This window comes from Emys orbicularis, chromosome 2 (assembly GCF_028017835.1).
Source record: "Emys orbicularis isolate rEmyOrb1 chromosome 2, rEmyOrb1.hap1, whole genome shotgun sequence".
NCBI classification, from domain to species: Eukaryota; Metazoa; Chordata; order Testudines; family Emydidae; genus Emys; species Emys orbicularis.
Window position 1 is genome coordinate 150,551,687 of NC_088684.1, and position 20,030 is coordinate 150,571,716.

Below are 20,030 nucleotides of genomic sequence, written 5' to 3' on the forward strand. Positions count from 1 at the left end.
ATTCACGTTAATATGGGCTGAATCTTTTGTCATGGAGATTCCGCTGGAACTTTCCCCTGAAATATAGTCACAGTAACATGCTTGCATTCTGTCAGGCAAGCCACAGTTTTCAACAAAGGTATATTTGTGGAAATGCAGGAGGATTCTCTCCAGTAATCTTTGTGTCCCTACTTACCATAAGGGAAACTGGGACTTCAGAGATTAAAAGGAAATGATGTTTTTTGTGGGTTCTACACCATTAAATATGTAGAAGTCTCCCTGTCAACCACAGTGGTAGCTGTGAGGCAGCTGCCATTTTGTTTGTCACTTCAGATACAGAATGGCACAGAGCAGATCACTTTGTTCTCTCTCTCTCGCTCGCTCTCTCTCTCTCCCGGGCATTATATTTTTTCTCCATATATCTCCTTGTCATTTTCCTTAATCTGAACTGAAACACAAAATGTAGTTGCCTTAAACGGCCCCCTACCCGAGGCAGGGAGACTCCTGCACATTTAAAGGTGCAGTACACACACAACAGTATGACATCTGGAACCCTAAGACTCCCTCAGTGCCAACTGGCACAGGGCCCACTGTTCTGAAACAGTAACTCCTCTCAGGCCTGACAAACTCACTGTACCCAACATGTTGCTTTCATATTATTTATCCAAAAAGTGTCTGGTAAGGTATCAAATGAAAGCCAGACACACACTGGTGGCTAATATAATTGTGAAATACTATATAAGGAGTTGTGTATATGTAACCCACACACCTTCTGGGTGTGGTGTTCTGTCCTATCTAGTAGTTGCAAGACCACTTAAAGGGAGAGATAAAATGAGTCTGCTCTACAGCCTTAGCTAACAGCCAGTTGGCTTTTAATTCATGTGGTAGAGGCTCATGCACTAAGCTCCTGGGGTCCCCCGTTCGATCCTGCCCACTGATGACCGGAGTCTGTCGGCGTTACATGTACATACTGAAACTATGCTTTAAAGTCTGTAACAAGGCAGAGCTCACAACCAGGTTTTCTGCCAGACAAAGCATGTCTATTCACCTATCCCTGTTGTAAATTAAGCATTGCGAAGCCAACACAATGGAATCCAGGGCCGCCTGGAGGGGGGGGCAAGTGGGGCAATTTGCCCCAGGCCCCGGGCACCGCAGGGGCCCCCACGAGAGTTTTTCGGGGCCCCTGGAGCAGGGTCCTTCATTCGCTCCGGGGGCCCCGGAAAACTCTCGCGGGGCCCGGGCCCCCGGAGCTTCTTCCGCTCCGGGTCTTCAGCGGCAATTCGGCGGCGGGGGGATCCTTCCGCTCCGGGACCCGCCGCCGAAGTGCCCTGAAGACCCGCGGCGGGGGGTCCTTCCACCCCCGGACCCGCCGCCGAAGTGCCAGGCCCCCTGAATCCTCTGGGCGGCCCTGATAGAATCTCCAATTATATGTGAAAGTCAACAGGAAAAAAGGTTGATATGGGGGAGGGGAGGGGAGATTGTGAAACAAACAGGAGTATGAGAAGACACCTTGAAGCCAACACCCAGGAAGAGAACCACAGGTGTCAATCTGTTTTGGGAGGAGAAAACATTGATTATTGGAAAATATAAGGAGATGCAAAAAACATTCTGTCATCCATTTACAGAGGAAACCCCTTGAAGGGCTTGGGGTATTCATGAAAACATGGATCTTGGTTGTGCCTGAAAACCAGTGGCTCTGTCAAAGGCTGAATCCTTGAGAGGAAATATACTTTATTAAATAGGAAAGATAACTATTGGTAAGTGTAGATTTAGGATTGCATGTTATAAGTTTTCTTGTGGGTATTCACCCACGAAAGCTTATGCTCCAATACATCTGTTAGTCTATAAGGTGCCACAGGACTCTTTGTTGCTTTTTAAAGATCCAGACTAACATGGCTACCCCTCTGATACTTTTATTGTTATTGTTATCCTTGCTCACTAACTCTTCAATCTTATCCTTGTTAATAAACTTACGTTCATTTTCACTATAAATAGATTCCAGTGCTGTCTTGTTATAAAAAGGATCTGTCCTAAATTGTACTAGTCAAACTGTGAGTACACTCTTTCATCAGTGACAGCTTACCTGGTAATTTCTGTGAGTGTCCAGTGACAGGGCTGGATCCTCCTGAGGGAATGCTTTGGGGACTCGGTGGCTGGTATGCCTGTTACTAAGCTGAACGTAGAGAGTGAGGTGTGCAGAGGCCTGGAAGACAGTGTTTGTGTGGCCAGATGGTGTTGGTTTCAGAGAGCTGAGCTACAGCAGGCACAAACAAGACTGCTTCATACTAAGGGGAGGTAGGGCTGAAGTGCCTCACAAATCTGTGCACCCCTGGAGGGTGTTGTAATATCATTTCTCTTCAGACACCTACATAGCTACAAGGGTGCAAGCCCTGAATTTCAAGGTCATTTATTTACCTTTACTGCTTTAATCTATATCTATGTAATACCACCTAGCTCTTATATAGTGCTTTTTCATCAGTAGATCTCAAAGCCTTCACAGTCTTTGACATATTTATTCTCACGACACCCATGGGAAGGAAGTATTATTTCCCCCTTTTAACAGATGGAAAACTAAGGCACAGAGAGGCTAAGGGTATTCCTACACTGCAATGTAAGCCTGTGCTTGAGCCCAGACTCAAGCCTAATGCCCCTTGCATCTACACTGCAATTGCGCTAACACGATGCTCCGATCCAGGGTCTCAGGACCCTGCAGGGCTGGAGGGTCCAAAATCAAGTTAATCCAGGACCCAGGGACCAAACTCTATTGCTCTGCAACATAGATGAAGCCCCACTTGACTTGGGTGTGGGAATCAGCCAAAAGTATCCCATAATTCCATAGTACATCTTCCTTAGTCCTCTCTACCCCAACAATCTGCAATACACTCTATTGAAAATGAAAGCCACCTCTCACTCGCCCCCTCCCTACCCCGGCAAATGGCAGCAACTCAGGTCATTGTTAACCCATTTTCTTCTGATCACTGGTCTGTAAGCACACTGTCAGAGAGCCTCCTGGGTTTGCAATGGAGAGCAAACAAATCAAGCCTTTTGCAAAGTGAGCTGCTTCCTGGTAACATGCAGGGTGGGCAGTAAAGTTTTCCCACAGTGCACCACGCTACTAGGGCTAGAGCAGCCACATTTGGGGCGGGGGCAGGGCAGGAACTAGGGACTCTGCGGTATGGTTAGTTTGACTCGGGTCAGCACACTGCAGTATGTACACCAGAGCCCTAGGTCTGAGCACAGGTTAGAAAAGTCTTGACATATGGTTAAAATACAATGTAGATGCTCAAACCCAGGGTTCCCTAACATTGGTCAGCTGACTCGAGTCCACACAGGAAGTCTGTGGCAGAGCAGTGAATTGAACCTGAGTCTTCCTCTAGGCTAGTTCCCTAACCACTGGACTATCCTTTCTCTCTTAGGACTCATAATTTGGTCCATTAAAGAATTTTCACCCCTCGGTTGTAATAATAATCGCAGTTCTTCCTTGGCTTACATGTGATCATTAACATTTCATATTTTTCTATTTATGTTTGTAGAGGTAAAAAAATTCTAGGTCCGACTGTAGGTCTCATGAATATTACTTTCTCAGCTGAATTTCTTATTATTTGTCAATATTTCTTACACTGGACACAAGCAGAAACCATGCTGTTATTCCAAACTAATATTAGCAGCATATTTTAGTGGCCTAATCCTGCAGCCTTAACAGAAGTATTCCTACTGAAGTCAGCAGTACAATTCATGTGGGAAAGGAAAGGCTACAGCATTGGGCAACTTTTACAGGTGTCCTAAGCAGTTAAATCTAATGGAAATAATTGTTTATGATCATGACCCATTATGAGATGATGTGCGAAATCTCACACGTAAACTATAATTATACATAATTTGAAATTCATGTATGTGCCCATTGTTGTTAATGATATTTCCTTTGTAAAACCTACATAGTTAATTGATGAGGAATGAGGAAAAGAACGCACATTGACATGATTTTATATCTTATAGCTTAAGGCATCCATACAATATCATTCTGCAGAAAATAGGTCACCTTCACACATCCTTGAAAGAAATCAGATTTTGTAATTTCAGTACATGATCAAAAAGACATCATTTTACAGTGAAGAAACCTAACTTGGCCAGCAATTTAATTTCAGTAGCAACTTACACTATTGCATTCCTCCTTGTTCCTATCTTCATGAGCAATTGCAATCTCTTTTCACAAAGAAAATCATCATAAATGTCAATCAATCAAAGTCATAGACTGTCTTCTAAACATGTGTATTTTAAGTTTTCATTAAAGATTTAATAAGTTTAATATGAGAGCTTTGGAAGTAGCACGTATATGTTTCTATTATATTTACTCATGGAACATAAATAATATTTTCATGTCTGTTCATAATTTATGTATGTGTTACAGTGGGGAGCATGCTGTAAAATTATATATATTGCTAGTATTTGGGACACAAAAAGGTGCAGTTCTTTTCTGATATTCATACAGTGAATTCTGTTACAATAAGGTAAGAACTAAGCACATTATTACTAAATAAATAATTGTACTGCAGCTCTACACTTGCCATTTTAATTATAGCAAGGTCAACGGGTTTTCTGTAGACCCGGGCCATAGCCAACAACATAAATATGGAATTCGGTTTTAAGTTCCAATTTATTACATCCACTTTTTTCAAAGAAGAAATAAAAATTATTTGTAGGGTGATATTTTCTGGTCACAACTGTGACTTCCCTCACCCCCACAAGCCTCTTTTGAGTACAGTAGCCCTTCCTCTATTCCTCAGCTTCAACCATCAGAGTTGAGTTCTTCCCTACCCACTTGAAATCTGGCTAAATACTATGACAGAGCTGAATGAGGCCTGATCCTCCATGGGTGTAAATCAAATAGTCTGCTGTCAATGAAAATACTGATTTATACAAGGTGAGGATCTGGTCCTGACTTTTCAGCCACAAGGCAGTCAGTGTATCATAAATTGCAGACCCATGCCAGTGAGAATTTTGGACAAGGCCCCATGTGCTCCACAGCATGCTTTACCTAAATTCTGCATTAGGTCCCTGGATCCACTTTTGTGTAGCTGACTGTTAATTTTGGTGGCTATTTCATATTAATGAATAAAAAGAGAGGTTTTTTTTAAACTAAATATGAAACTCATTAATACAATGAAATTAGTAGCCCCTGTGTAAATTATTGCCATTACATCCCTATGTGGAGAAGTCAGGGAGATCATTGTAAGATGAGCACAAATGCTGGATGTTCTGCTGAGATCATCAAAAGCAAACTAGTTAACAGAGTGGATATTTAAACTGTTGGAGGGGGGGGCAGTGGGAGTTCAAGTATCTCTTTTCTGTTGGTGGTGGTAGTGAATGCACAATGGCCTTGAGAAGAGATAAGCACCCGCCATTTCCCACTGACTTCAGTGGTATCAGACCCTTTTTAAGATGGCTGTAAGCCAGCACTGAAAGCTTGAGTTGCTGAATAGTTATTTGTACAGCATCAGCAGCAAACAGCCTAGGTCAGATTGCACCTGGCCAGGTGGCAAAAATTAAAACAAAACAAAAATAGGTTTGGGGAGTGTTTCATGTTTGTCATTTAAAACCAACCCCAAGTTTAAAAGTGAGTTCTTGGAAACTGTACAGAAATGTACATTGATTCACTGAAGTCAGTGGAATTACACTGTTGCGATCAGAATCAGGCCCTGAACTCAAAGCCCACATGGTGCTGCCTCCTCTTTTATCTCAAGATAGTTAAATTTAGCAAGTAAAACTGCAGAGCTAGTAAAGGTGCCTTATCTTGTAGGGAACAAATCTATTTGTAAAGTTATCTTGTCTGACTGTAAAGATTTTCAAATAAATTAGGTTTGTGCGGACATGATGATGTTGCTAAACACGTACAATAGTCTTCCACTTGCAGCTGCATCTTACAATGAATATTGCATGACACATATTATAGTGCAGTCATTGTGGCTCTGATTCAGGAAAGCATTGAAACATGTGTAAGTCCATCCATATGCAGGACAACACTTAATTATATTCTTACCTTTTAGTGTGTGCTGAAAAATAAGCATGTGGCCAAGTGCTGTCCTCAACAGAGGTGTTTCCTGAATTGGTGCTTACCGTATATACTCGTTCATAAACCGAATTTTTTTAGTAAAAAAGGGAAGCACCAGAGAAGGGGGTCGGCTTATGAATGGGTATAGAGAGGGAGAGGTGGGACACAGCCCCTCCCCCAAAGAGAGGGAGCAAGGAGAGGCAGCACAGCCAGCAGAGACAGAAGGGAAGAGGTGGGGCCAGATTCTCTCCGCTTCTGGCCACGCTGCTTTCCCTCCAGCCTCCGAAGCAGCTGCAGCTCCAGAGCTGGCAGGCTGCAGCCGTGCCACTCAGCCCCGCCCCTCAGAGCAGGCTGCGGCCACGCCACCTGGTGTGGCTTGCCTGAGCAGGCAGCCACCGCGCCGCCCAGCCTGCCAGGGCAGCTCCAGCCAGGACAGAGACATCCTCTGTGGCCCTCCCCAGATAAGGTGGGAAGGGATGGGATGGGGAGAGTGTTGGGGTCCTGGGCTAGGGTAGGGTCATGTGGGGGGTGGTCACAGCGGTTACTCCCCTGACTCCCAGCTTCTCCCCCCAAAAAAATTTCCCCACCAGTTGCTGTCCTGGCCCATCAGGGTAAGCAGCTGGCGCGCCTTTGTTTACTTAGGTTTACCTCTGTGTCTGCGGATGCTGGAGGTAAACAAACAATCTCGGCCCACCAGCAGCTTATCCTGATGGCCCAGGAGCCAAAGTTTGCTGACTCCTGAATTATAGGGTCGGCTTATGAATGGGCTATAAAAAAATTCCATTTTTACTTATTCACCTTGGGAGGGTCGGCTTATAAACGAACCGGCTTATGATCAAGTATATATGGTATATTAGTGACTAGCAAACCATATTGGAATTTTCCATTGAAATGTATTGTTGTTATTAAATATTTATATTGTCGTTGTGCCTAGAGGCCTTGACCATGTCAGGACCCCATTGGGGTAAGTGCTGTACAAACATATAGAAAATCAATCCCTGTTCCAAAACACTTACATTCTGAAAGACAAAACATAAGAGGTGGATGAGAAAAACAAAGGGAGTCAGGGTGACAGCAGGGGGGAGATGGGAATGACAAAAGTACACAAATCTTAGTTAGGATCAATAAGCACAGCTTGCCACCTGACTAACCAGAAATAGACTGTGGCAGTATTGCGAACTCTTGAGATCTTTGGTGTGCTTTTTCTTAAAGACTCAGTTCCTGGAGTCATGAGATTCAGTTATGGGACTGCTGGCTTTAATTATAAAAAACTATAACGAAATTTCTAGCCTTTACAGCTGCAGAGGAAATCTTGGGACCATGAACTCAAAAGACTAAAAACCAAGATGACAAAAAGAATCTAAAGCTTATTATTTTTGAAGTCATATGAATTGTAAGCCTATCACATGATTTTTGAACACTTGGGTTGGTAAGACGACCACACTCATTTTCATGTTAATTACCAACCACTCCATCAGATGGTCAAATCTCTCTATCACTACTCACATGTATTGGATTTGAGCTGAGATGAAAGAACCCTAGCAAATCTTATTTTTTCAACTAGAAATGAATGTTGGTATGGATTCAGGTAAACCAAGCAATAAATAAATGTGTCACGGTTGTATTACTTGAATCCAGTAAAAATAATTTACCACCAGAAGTAATTGCATACTGTATTAAAATAGGATTAGTAAGAAATAAGGCCAGATCTGTCTGTCTCTCTCTCTGTCTGTGTATGTATGCATATAAAAATGTGTGTGTGTTCCAATTTTAAATAAATGAGGAAATCTAGTTACAAAACCAAGTAATTCTTGACTAGAGTTTGGGTGTTTGTTTGTTTGTTTGTTTGTTTTTACTCTTTATATGTGTTACTAGTGCTGCATTTTTTCATTTAGAGGTACATTTTTCATATCTGTGGGTAATCATGTTTTCATAGATTCTAAAGCCAGAAGGGACCACTGTGATCATCTAGTGTGACCTCCTGCATAACACAGGCCATAGAACTTCCTCAAAATAATTCCTAGAGAAGAGCTTTTAGAAAAACATCCAATCTTGATTTATGTAGAACAAGTAAAATATGTATTTTATGGTATGGCAGGGATCGGCAACCTTTGGCACGCAGCTCACCAGGATAAGCACCCTGGCGGGCCGGGCCGGTTTGTTTACCTGCCGTGTCCACAGGTTCGGCCGATCGCGGCTCCCACTGGCCGCAGTTCATCGCTCCAGGCGAATGGGGGCTGCGGGGAGCAGCGTGGGCCGAAGGATGTGCTGGCCGCCACTTCCCGACGCCTCCATTTGCCTGGAGCAGCGAACCACGGCCAGTGGGAGCCGTGATCGGCCGAACCTGCAGACGCGGCAGGTAAACAAACTGGCCCAGCCCACCAGGGTAAGCACCCTGGCGTGCCGCATGCCAAAGGTTGCCGATCCCTGTGCTATGACATGAATTATTGCTGCATGCTCGATAATGCACCAGAATGTAACACACTTGTGATTATGGAAAAAAACAGGCTCTAACGCTGAAGTCAATGAGACTCCACAATGGGTTCCTGGGGCCATAAAGGTCCATGATAACTGATACCTGTGCAGTATCAGGGCCAGGTCAGATCAGGTATAGTGCTGTCTCTTCCCTAATGTCTTTTTTTTTTTTAATCAATACTGTTATTAAAAGGCAGCTGCAGTCCTTAATGGAAAAATTGGGGATGAATTGCTGTACTTAAATTAAACCTTTGTGACAGGAGGAGATAATGTTTTGTTTAATTGGATAATTGGTGGTTTAATTTAAATATAAATAACCTTCAGCTTTGTTTGGCAAACAGAAATAATTAGGAATGGGTTAGATGTTTAATTCCTGTTGTTTAATTCCTGTCTAATGCTAATAGCATCAGAAACTTTATTGGATAGCATATGTAAAGTATTATAATCTTTACTTTAAATGGCTGTTTAAATGCTTCATATGTGCTGTTTATTTTTATAAATCTTTGAAAAGACTAATCAATCTTCCTGTATAATAATAAAATGTAATAATTATATACACACACACACACCAGGAAAAGCAGCTAAAGGTATATGACACCAAAACAAAATGGCCACGGTGATGATCAATGCATAGTTTGCTGATTTCACACATTTTATTAATGCTGGTTATTTTTTGGTGTTATTTTATTATTTGTTATTTGTATTATCATAGCACCTGGGAGCCACAGTCATGAACAAGGACCCCGCTGTGCCAGACACGCTACAAACATAAAACAAAAAGACAGACCCTGGCCCAAAGAGCTTACAATCTAAGTAAACAAACTCTCTTGTGCTTACTATCTATATAGTCATCATTAGTTTCCCTTAACACATAATTCAAGGTACCATTCAAGGAAAAGATTAAATGACCTGTTAATACCTCTCCCATCATAGGGGGGAAAACGGGAGGGGGGGGGAAGGCTGTGTGTGTGTGTGTGTTTGGCTTAAGTGGCTTACAGATTGTTGTAATAAGTCATAAATCCAGTGTCTCTGTTCGGTCCATGATATTAGTGATTTTTGCTAATACAAATATGTACACAATATAGATCTTTAAACAGAGAGGATAGATTTGGATCCAAACTGGAAATTTTCAGAGGTGTTGGTATCAAGACTATCTATATTTCCGATTTCTGCAATGGCCATCGCTCACATAGCCATCATTTTACCAGACATTACACAACAATTAATTTCCCCATGCCTTAACTTACACAGCTAACTATTTTCATGCCTCTACACAAGCCACCATTCCATATTTTCATCACTAAGCTTCAGTTATGTTGCTTTGGTTACTTGGACTGGCGTGGTTCCACAGCTTATTAAAGAAGTGGGAGAATGGAGATATAGAGCAAGGAGGAAAGTAAAAGTAAATAAGTAAGTAACAGAGAGAGAGAGAGTGAGTGAGTGTGTGTGTGTGTGTGTTTGAGAGAGAGAGTAATTAAAGGGGAGAGGGAAGGAGGATCCTGCAGGAGGAATTGTATAATGTAACCCTTCTGCCCATCAGAGCTGGCAGCAACAAGGGCTGGGTTCAATATCTAGGGGTTCTGTTTCAATAACACAATGCAAAACCGGCTCAAGCCCCCACCCAGTGACTTGGGACAATTATATACCACCTCCCTGGGTGCCTCTAAGAGGCAATACTTCCCCTGTCACAAGCACAGAGTCTGAGTGTAGCAAAAGCCTTTTAGTAAAGGAGGGAAACAATGCGGCATTATGTTGGGGAAACACCACAAACAGGATTCATAACACAAACCATGAGCAAAAGACGCACCCCCAAGGAAGTTTGGCAGTGTCCTTTTCCCCTCAGGGTCTTAAATCCAGCAACCCAAAAGTCACCCCTACCACAGTTTCTGTCCTTAGTCAGAGCAGCCCCCCCAGAGTTCAGAAGTTCCTCTGCAGAGTTTGCCTCCCAGCCTCGGCGGAAGGTGGGGAGGTATGGGGGCAGCTTACATGCTCCCCTGCTCTTGTTGATGGCCGATTGCCACACCTCTCTGTGGGCTTCTGCTGCAGTCTTCACCAGGAGCCCCGCTAGCCACTCACCAGTATGCCTTCAGGTCCCCTCCCCCCACACTTAACAGAACTCGCAGTAACTTCAGCTCTTTAATGATTTCAGCTGGTAGTAGGGAAACCTCAGTGCTGGTGCACCAAAAGCCCAAAGTAAGTCTAATGCTTAGACCTAGGTATCAGTGATTTCAGCTTTGCAGCATGTAACAAGACTCCTAATGGAATCAAAATTAGCTCTGTTATTACACAATGGAGAGAGGGAAAGAGAAGAGGTCAACGTGGTGTTTCAGGGCCAATACTACCAGATACAAATACTTATCCCCAACCTCTCTCAATTCACTGGGTTTTGGAACCCATGTCCTTTGCCTAGCGAATGAGTCCCTCCGTCATAAAATGCCAAGTACAGTTCTACTGTCCTTGATTCACATAACCAGGATAACAGCACTTTATCACTCCTGCCCCAATAACAAAGAGACTGGGGATCCCACAGCAGCCAAAGTGACCATTTGGGCAAGTAGTCTCATCATGCTAGGCAGGGTGGGTGTGCCCATGCAAACGAGATCAGCTCCTGGAATCCTTTTCCACAGCTCACCACTAGATGTCAGGGTAGAGCCCATTCTGACTCTGCTTACAATAATAAAAAATGAAACTAGCTACAAGTGGCAAAGACTGAGAAGATTTAGGCATGGGCTGTATAAAGAGGAGGTTGGCGCTCACATGCGAAGGTTAACAATGAAGAGTATACACCTAACATACTGTTTTGCAGCCCAAACCTGCACTGTAATATAGCATCAAAAGAGTTAGTCTGCTATAGGAATTTTCGTCTGTACCCTTAGATAACCTTATGAACTTGGCTAATATAACCTTGCATATCAGAGTATAACAGAGGCTGCATCTGTTAGTTTGGAGTCTGATTTAGGTGTTTGTTTCCCCCCCCTGCTTTTAGAGGTTTCTTTTCTTTTCTTTTTCTTTTCAGAACTGTTACTGAATTCAATAGGCTCACAAATCCACGGGGAACTTAATTATTCAGCATCCATTTTGCAGCTCCTGCGCATTTTGTAAACTACATATAATCTTGGCAAGAGCATAACAGGCCTTGTACACCTTACAAAATGTGTAGGAGTGTATGAGCAACTTAATTATTCAGCATCTGTATCAGAGTTCCTTTGCCCTTTATGAAGTGAATTTGGCCTTTTGCCTACCTAAGGAAATGTGCACTGGTCCTTTCAAAGTTGTGTTGACTTTCTGAGAGGATTAATATAAACTATTCGGATGTCATGAATGGAGCAAGAGAACATCTCCAAGGACCAAACACTGGTAATCCACATTACTACCTGAAGACTATTTGCCAATTGTGCCACGACTCCTGTGCACCTTATGAAGTATAAGGGCTGACACACTTGCTGAAGTTTTATGCACTTTCCAGTGTAATATGCCCCATAAAGTGTGTGGGAATAATTAACATGCTGAATAATTAAATTGTCTGAGAACAGGTATGGACTTCGTAAGGCTGTAACACATTTGTTAAGTTTCTGAAGCAGTAAGGACCTCATTCAGCAAAGTACTTAAACACTCGTTTAACTTTAAGAAATGCTGAATTCCATCCCTGTTCAGTAAAACACCTAAGCATGTACTTATTTTACTGAAGTCAGCGAGACTTCAGCATGTGCTTTACTGGGACCTAGTATGTTGGTATTCCTGAGAGAGTCATCAGATGCCAGCTGTGTGTTCTTAAGTTCCTATACTCCAGCACATCTACTTTTTTCTCAGATGTTATGAGTGTTCTTGCTCTTTTAAAGTTCAGTCTTGTCAAAAACCACTGCATATGTAGAAACATGTAACTGTTTTCCAGTAGGGGCATAAAAGGTATTTATAAAAGTTAAACAGCTTGCATTTTGCAAAAGAAGAGCTTGCTCCTGCATTAGGTTCTTAGCGACTGAGCTTGCTTACAGGTATTCATGTTGCTTGTTTGGTGGCAATCACATAAGGTATAACCCAGGATATGTATTCACATGGGGTTAAATGATATGGAATACCAAAGACAGAATCCTGACCCTCCTAAAGTGGAGATTCCTTCATTAGAAGGATAGCACAAATTCATTAACAGAAGTAGCAGCCAGAGACTTTTTTCATCAGTCAAGCCTTTACAATGTTCTACTGCAGCTAGGAGATATTGTAGAAGAACTTGATCTCCTTCAGCAATTAATTCAATCGGGTGACTGTATGGTGCATAATAAACCTGTGAATTCACAGTTCACATGAAGTCAAATACCATGACTTTATTTTCAAAGGGAGTGAGCAATTGTATGATCACCCATTAAATTTATTGCTAAGATAGCAGTAATCTTATCTCATTTTTAAAGTCATGAGCTCATGCCTGTGGGGCTCAGAAAAAGAATTTCTCCCAGATAAACTCAATGTACATATGCCTTACATAGGTGACTATGTGTATTATGGTGATTTTCACCGCCTCTGAAGCAGAGTATTAGCTACAAGATAGCAGCCTAAGATCGGATGCTAGAGTGGATGAAGCAAATCCTGATCTCTTTTGGCAAATCCTCTATGGAAGACATTCACTCTCTTTATTGGAGTTTATTATAAAATAATGAATTGACTAAGGATAATCTATTAATGTCCAAGTACATTTAGCAAAGGTACTTAACAAGTATCTCCATGATAACAATCATATACAGCTGATATTTTTAACACCCAACTTCTCAATGGTACATGTTTTTTTGTTGCATATATCAGTAGATGATGGTATGATATGTGTGTCATGATAAGTGAGAGATTCTAGAGTTCCTTTTATTAATCATTGTCTTTATTTGCTGTCATACAGAGAAATATTCATGATTTTCTGCACTAACAGTGTTTGCTGTAAGAAATCTTTAATTTTACATATGGGAAAGCTTTGCCTAAACAACGATATGACATTAAAAATTATCTCTATGTTACTGGGATACAGAGAGCAAGAGAGCTAATTTGAATAATGCTGGGAATGAATCCTTCATGTGTTCAAAGCTTCATGGTTTTTTTAATACTCAAGAATTACAAAGAAAACACGATAGCAAAGGAAATTGGCATGGATGCAATAATTTGTAGTTACTGTACAGTAAATTCAGTTCACTCCAATATTTAAACAAAGCTGATGCTCTGAGTTAAGATTTGAGGGGAGGGGTCTATTCTCTTTCCCTTTAGCTTTGCTCAAAGAGCAGAAAAGCAGGAAATAGAAAATAGAAAATAAATAAAAGCCACAAGAAAAAAATGGAATGAAACAAAATTACTGTTGGACACAGTGATAGAAAAAGCGCTCTCTCAAATTTTTATGTGCACTTTTCAACTCGGACTAGACGAGGATAAATGTCTTTTCTTTCAGTGCAGTACACTTTGCAACATATAAATCAGATACAGAATAGCAAGCACTTATTCTGTAGACTAAACTGCTTTCTGTAAAGTTTAAAGCAATGAAAGTCAAGATCAGCCTGTACTCTTGTGCACACCCAGCAGATCCTAGTCTTCTCTCTCGCTCTCTTGGCATCTGATTTTCACGCACCATCTGAGCTGATGTGGGGAACATCAACAATAACACCACCACCAATAGCAAACAGCTGTCTGGATGCAGATCTATAGTTCCATCACCTACACAACTGTTTGTTTATTTTTTTAAATAGCTTCTTATTTGAAATCTAAGTGAATTTGGAACTCAGTGGGATTAAGGCTAGGTGATGCAGCTGGTTAATGTGCTCTTTTTCTGCTGGAGAATTTGGTTCATTTGAGATTAGTGATGATTTATCGTATTTAGGGAGACACTGTATATCTGCAAATCACCTCATAATTTGTATAGCTCAAAATAGACTAAAAGTAAGTGCCAGGTCTGCCTATTGTCCAATAATGGATTTCATCAGCAAAATCAAAGGACAAAACAGCTTGATGAAATAAATATAATGGGCCAGGTCCTCAGCTAGTGCAAAACAGCATCACTCTATTGAAAGTAATGGCGCTACACTGACTGGTGATCTAGCCCATTGCTAGTATGGAACGCAGTGAACATATTTTTGACAACTGAACTTGTAATGCTGCAAAATATAACACTTGCAAGGCCTATTGTGTCTGAACGAACCACATTAATTTGCAGTTGTGCTTCTCTTCCAATTTAAGCTGCTTTTCACTCAACCATTCTCTCAGAAACCTTTATTTTCTTTCCCCCCCCCCTCCATATTCTTTATATTTTTCTCCCAGGGCCACTTTTAAGAACAGCAATTTTTCATTCCTCTCTGGTAGAATGGAAACTCATAGCTACCATGTACAGTGATGTCTGGTTCATTATTAGCCTGTCATGGATTCTCCAACTGGCAAATAGGAATCACAGTCTACCATCCCTGATCCAAAGCCAGAGGGGAAGAGAAATTATGGTTGGTGTGGCTCTCCCTGTTTGCAAATTCCTGTTTCCAAACCACAAACATTTGGCTTGTGTCATTCCCTCCTTCGTCATAGCTACTAGAACAGCTCAGATCACATGATACAGATACAAAAAACATACCTTAATTTCAGTAACATACATGCAGAAAGTGTTGCAATTCTCTGTGCCATATTAAGATTTTTCTGTTTTATTCATTTTCATTTTGGTTTTCTCTTCTTGTACTCCTCAAATGCCTTTAAACCTACATTTGAAAGCAGCTTTAACTGACCAAAGTATAATGGTGCAGCAGGATGCATGGTCACTAACCACTTTAATTTACGTGATGAAGAGAGAGACATTAATTATCTCAGGGCTGCAGCCATTATCTTTTCATTTCACAAACAAAGGGGATGTTTGATTCTCAGCAGCGGGTGGATAAGCTGCCTTTGAATCAAATATCTAAACAGTATTGTTAAATTTATTCACCTAAATTTGGGTTATTGCTGATTATGTACTCTATGTATCATATGACTTTCTAAAACAAACTCTGTGTTTGTGGATAATCTAAGCCCTATACCCATAGGTACAAACACTTTTCTCAACCTATGTATTACGTAATTTTTTTAACATTAGCTTTAATAATTTTTTTATACCTAGCACACAATGGGAGGAACACACTATGCTAAAGTGGTGAGGTAATTTAAACCCCACCTATAGGGTAGCTAGATGCAGGGTCAGGTACCCATTACCTCAGAGAGGAGCAGGGTTGGGCTAAAAAAGCTTAGGAAGGGGAATCTGTTTGTGTGAGTGCTCTTTCTATCCCACAAACCATGACCTCCTCCTGAGTCACAAGAACCTAGATTCAATTTCAAGAGAAGAATGGGCTATAAATGTTAATAAATGTCTTTACCGCTTCCTTTGTAACTCAGCTTCTTGCCCCATTACTGAGACCATTTAGCTAGTTCTCAGTAATGCATTTTTGGTATAATTTACTTTCACTTTCCATGTTTTCTCTATTGTGTTTTGCCTTCTACAATGCATAATATAAATAAAGCCTATAACTGACTGCACGGTTTAAGGAAATTCACTCTGAAGCATCTTGAAAGGTCTTTTCCAGGCTATGTCCATTACAGCAGATCTGCTTACACCTTATTAGATGGGACTAGTAGCATCTAAAATGTCACCCCTTGTTTAAGTCTATGGCAAACCAGGGAGTTCAGACTACTGTGACATAACTTTGGGCATCCATTAAAGTTTTCTAGCTTCATCTTAAATATGAGTGTGAAACCGATATCAGCATGTACAAAAGAAACCTGATGATATTATTTATTGTTACTATTGTGGTAGTTCCTGTCCCCACAAACAGGGATTAAAGCCCTATTCTATTAGGCACTATTCAAACAAATAAAAAAAAAGATGGTCCTTGAGCCAGAAATCTTGCAGTTTGGGTTTTTATCCCATTAAGAATAAACAATTACCATTCCAACGGGCTGGCAGATGTGCGGAACTGTGAGGCGGAAACTACTGAGTTCCAGCCTCAGTTTTCCCTCTGAGGGCAGGTCTACACTACAGATTTACAGTGGCACAATTGCATGGATGCAGCTGCACTGCTGTAGCACTTGTAGTGAAGATGCTCTAAGTCGATAGGAGAGAATTCTGCCGTCGGCTTAATAACTCCTCCTCCATGAGAGGCAGTAGCTATGTCAGTGGGAGAAGCTCTCCCGCCAACATAGCGCCATCCACACCGGCAGTTAGGTAAATATAACTACATCACCAGGGGTCTGGATTATTCGCATCTCTGAGAGATGTAGTTATACCCATGGATGTTGACTCCGTGGGTGCTCCCCGCCCCACCCCCCCTCCCCAGCTCACCTCTGCCTCCGCTTCACCTCCTCCCCTGAGCGGGCCACCGTGTCCTGCTTCTCCCCACTCCCTCCCAGCAATTGTGCCACAAAACAGCTATTTTGCGTGGCAAGCCTGGGAGGGGGGGGGGAGGAGGAGGAACGCAGTGCACTTGGGGAAGAGGCGGGGCCAGGGTGAGGATTTGGGGAGGGATCCTATAGGGGCAGGGAGGGGGCAGAGTCGGGGCGGGGCGCGAGCTCCCACCAGTGCCAACAAAAGTTGGCGCTTGTGGTTATACCAAAGTAATTTTGTATTGTAGACCAGGGCTCTGTGGGGAAAATCACTTAGGCCATGTCTACACTACCACTTATGCTGGCAAAATTTATGTTGTTCAGGGGTGTGAAAAACACACCCCCCCCCCGTGCAACATAAGTTTCACCGGCATAAGTGGTAGTGTGCACAGAGCTATGTCGGCAGGAAACTTCTCCCGCCACCATAGCAACCGTTGCTCGTTGAGGTGGTTTTACCAGTTTCACATTAAACCATTGCTTCTGTAAATCACCAGCACATTTCAGCACTTGCAATAAAACAAAAGTAGGATTGTTGTTTTTTAAAGAAAGGGTACAGATTTAACTAGAAATGAGAGCACATGATGGAAATAAATGGTTACAAGACAAAACAAAACAAAACAAAACCAAACACCTGGATCTACATGTATCAATAGTTTCTTTCCTAGCTAATAAAGTAGGGTGTCCCCCCCCCCCCCCGAAATTCAGTCTGTTGCAGAGCTGGCTGGTTTCACAGGAACAAGAATACCAACATCCATGCGCTCCCCCCACCATGCTCCACAAGGGGCTTCCTCAGCAAATGGCTCACCAGTGCTTCTCCCTCCCTGTGTTATACTGAAAACAGTCTTTTTGTTTACAGTCACAGACAGGGTGAATCTCTCTCTTGTTCTAAAGTTCCATTTTTACCTGCAATTGATTTTGATTGTTTGTCATTTATTGGGAAACCACCAGAGGCAAAGTCCTAGTATCGCACAAGGCTAAACAATTGAGCTTTGCATTGCGTCACTGGCTAAATAGGGCATGGGGGCAACTTCTCCCTGCCCAAAAGGGCCATCACCGAGGCTCGTTATCCATTAGTGACTAATTTTATTTTATTCCTAAAAATATTACCTGTACATACATCTTGCAATTATTATAATTTCTCTAGATACTTTATGGGTAAATATCCTGTAAGATATGTGTTTGGTGTAGTGAGATTGTGAGGTCTGAGGTGAGAGATATTTGTAAAGAGCAGGCGGCCCTTTGCCAAGTGGTTGCTGTGTCACAGGATATAATGAAACTACTGTAGTTCACAGTAGGGAGTGTGCTAAATGATTAATATTTGAACATTGAAGTCAATGGGGTTGCATGGGTATAAGTGAGGGTAGAATCTGACCTTGAATGAGTTCTAATTTCAGATTCCTGGCTTGCTTAGAACCAAGTTATAACACAGTAAATTCATTATGCCTTTTAAATGAAGTTTGGAGTTTTAAACAAACCTATCATCTAAAAGCAAAACTCAGTCACAACATCTGCATGTGTGTAAAAGCCAAATGAATGTCATGTGTTTGACACGCAACTGCAAATCAGCTCATGTTTGCTCTAAACTAGGCCGAGGTTTGCTTAAAGTGGTAGCCAACCTTCTGATGAACTTGGTTTTAGCTTTAAATTTGTAGTCAAAACCTGGTGCATTTGAGCTTTTATGTTAAGGAATTTGCATGGCTCTAATTAGTTAGGATTTTGAAATACTTCCTTCCTAGATATTAGTAAATGATACAAATGACCTTTGGCATATTGCCAGCCATTTCCTCTTATACCTAGAAGACATTAAGAGGGCACAAAATAATCTGTCTTCCAGCACAGAATGATCCATTAATATTCCCCCCCCCCTTCTTTTTTTCTGTTGTTAAGCTTCATTCTGACTTGGACAAGGGAGCGGGCACTGTTAAATACACCCTCTCAGGAGATGGAGCTGGCACAGTGTTTACCATCGACGAGACCACAGGGGACATACACGCCATAAGGAGCCTTGATAGAGAAGAAAAGCCTTTCTACACACTCCGTGCTCAGGCTGTGGACATAGACACCAGGAAACCACTGGAGCCTGAATCAGAGTTCATCATCAAAGTGCAGGACATTAATGATAATGAGCCAAAGTTCCTAGATGGTCCATATGTTGCCAGTGTACCAGAAATGTCTCCAGTGGGTGAGTAATAAATATACACCTCTTGATAACTAACTAGATCCTACTTACTGGTTTTCAATGTTAATTTCCTACTGAGGAAGCTGCAGGGGAAATTTAGCTCCTAAAATTCATGGTTAGAACACAGAAAATGGCTGGGTTTGTTCTTAGGAATATACAGATTTCAATTTTATTTTAGCATTATCTTCTTACATTCAAATCTCTTCTCTTCCCCACAGTTAATGCATAAGTGGCTACCAAGGGATTTAAGTCATAGCCTGCACTGGGAAGGATTGGGGGAAAGTATGTTTAGGGCTGTTCAGCAGTAGGCACCAGGATAACTCAAATAAAATGGGTCCATGGCTTTGTGAGGAATGCAAACAGGAAGGGTGTTTTGCACATTGTAGTGTGCTCTCTCCTTGTACCAGCTCAGTTATCCAGAGCAGAGACTTGGCATGGAACCATAGCACCAGGCTATCTCCTACCCCTGCTCCACATGGTGGTGCTAGATTCACACAGTCTTTGCACTCAGGGTGATTATGACAGGTGCCTGTGCAGTGGTACAATGGGGAAAAGACTCTTGGTGCCTGGTCCCCACTACTTTGTGCATCCACCGGAACAGTCACAATCTGGCTCTTAAATGGTCACAAACTGTGCTCACATCATGATCAGCTATCCATACAACTTGGGGATAGAAACAAGGATTTTAATTCAAACAACAAGAACCAGTTTCTCTCCCAAGGTATCACTACCTGACTAACAATAATTTTGCTTAGTTCTGATTTATGGGGTAGGGGGCAGAAGCTTTCAAATATCTGTGTATAGGGTGCCTGGTTGCTGCTGTTTATTACCCTCTGCACTCACTCCAAAACCGCTTCCCCTTTTCCTAGCACATTCACAAATCAGAATTGCTCATCACCTCCTAGGCTATAATTTAAAACTCCAAGTATGAACAATTGCTAAGGCTGTCAAACTCTGAAACTGTAGAGACGGCTTTTCCTGGACCCCTAACCAAAC

General features: G+C 42.0%; 1 protein-coding gene across 2 annotated transcripts in view; it reads left to right on the plus strand.

The window, feature by feature from the left end:
* CDH12 (cadherin 12) overlaps positions 1-20,030 on the plus strand; it is a 216,880-nt gene that overhangs the window by 38,087 nt on the left and 158,763 nt on the right. For both annotated transcript variants that reach the window (XM_065399706.1, XM_065399707.1), the window contains exon 2: positions 18,743-19,037. In XM_065399706.1, the coding sequence (XP_065255778.1) occupies positions 18,743-19,037 (295 nt within the window). The remainder of the gene's footprint in view (positions 1-18,742; positions 19,038-20,030) is intronic.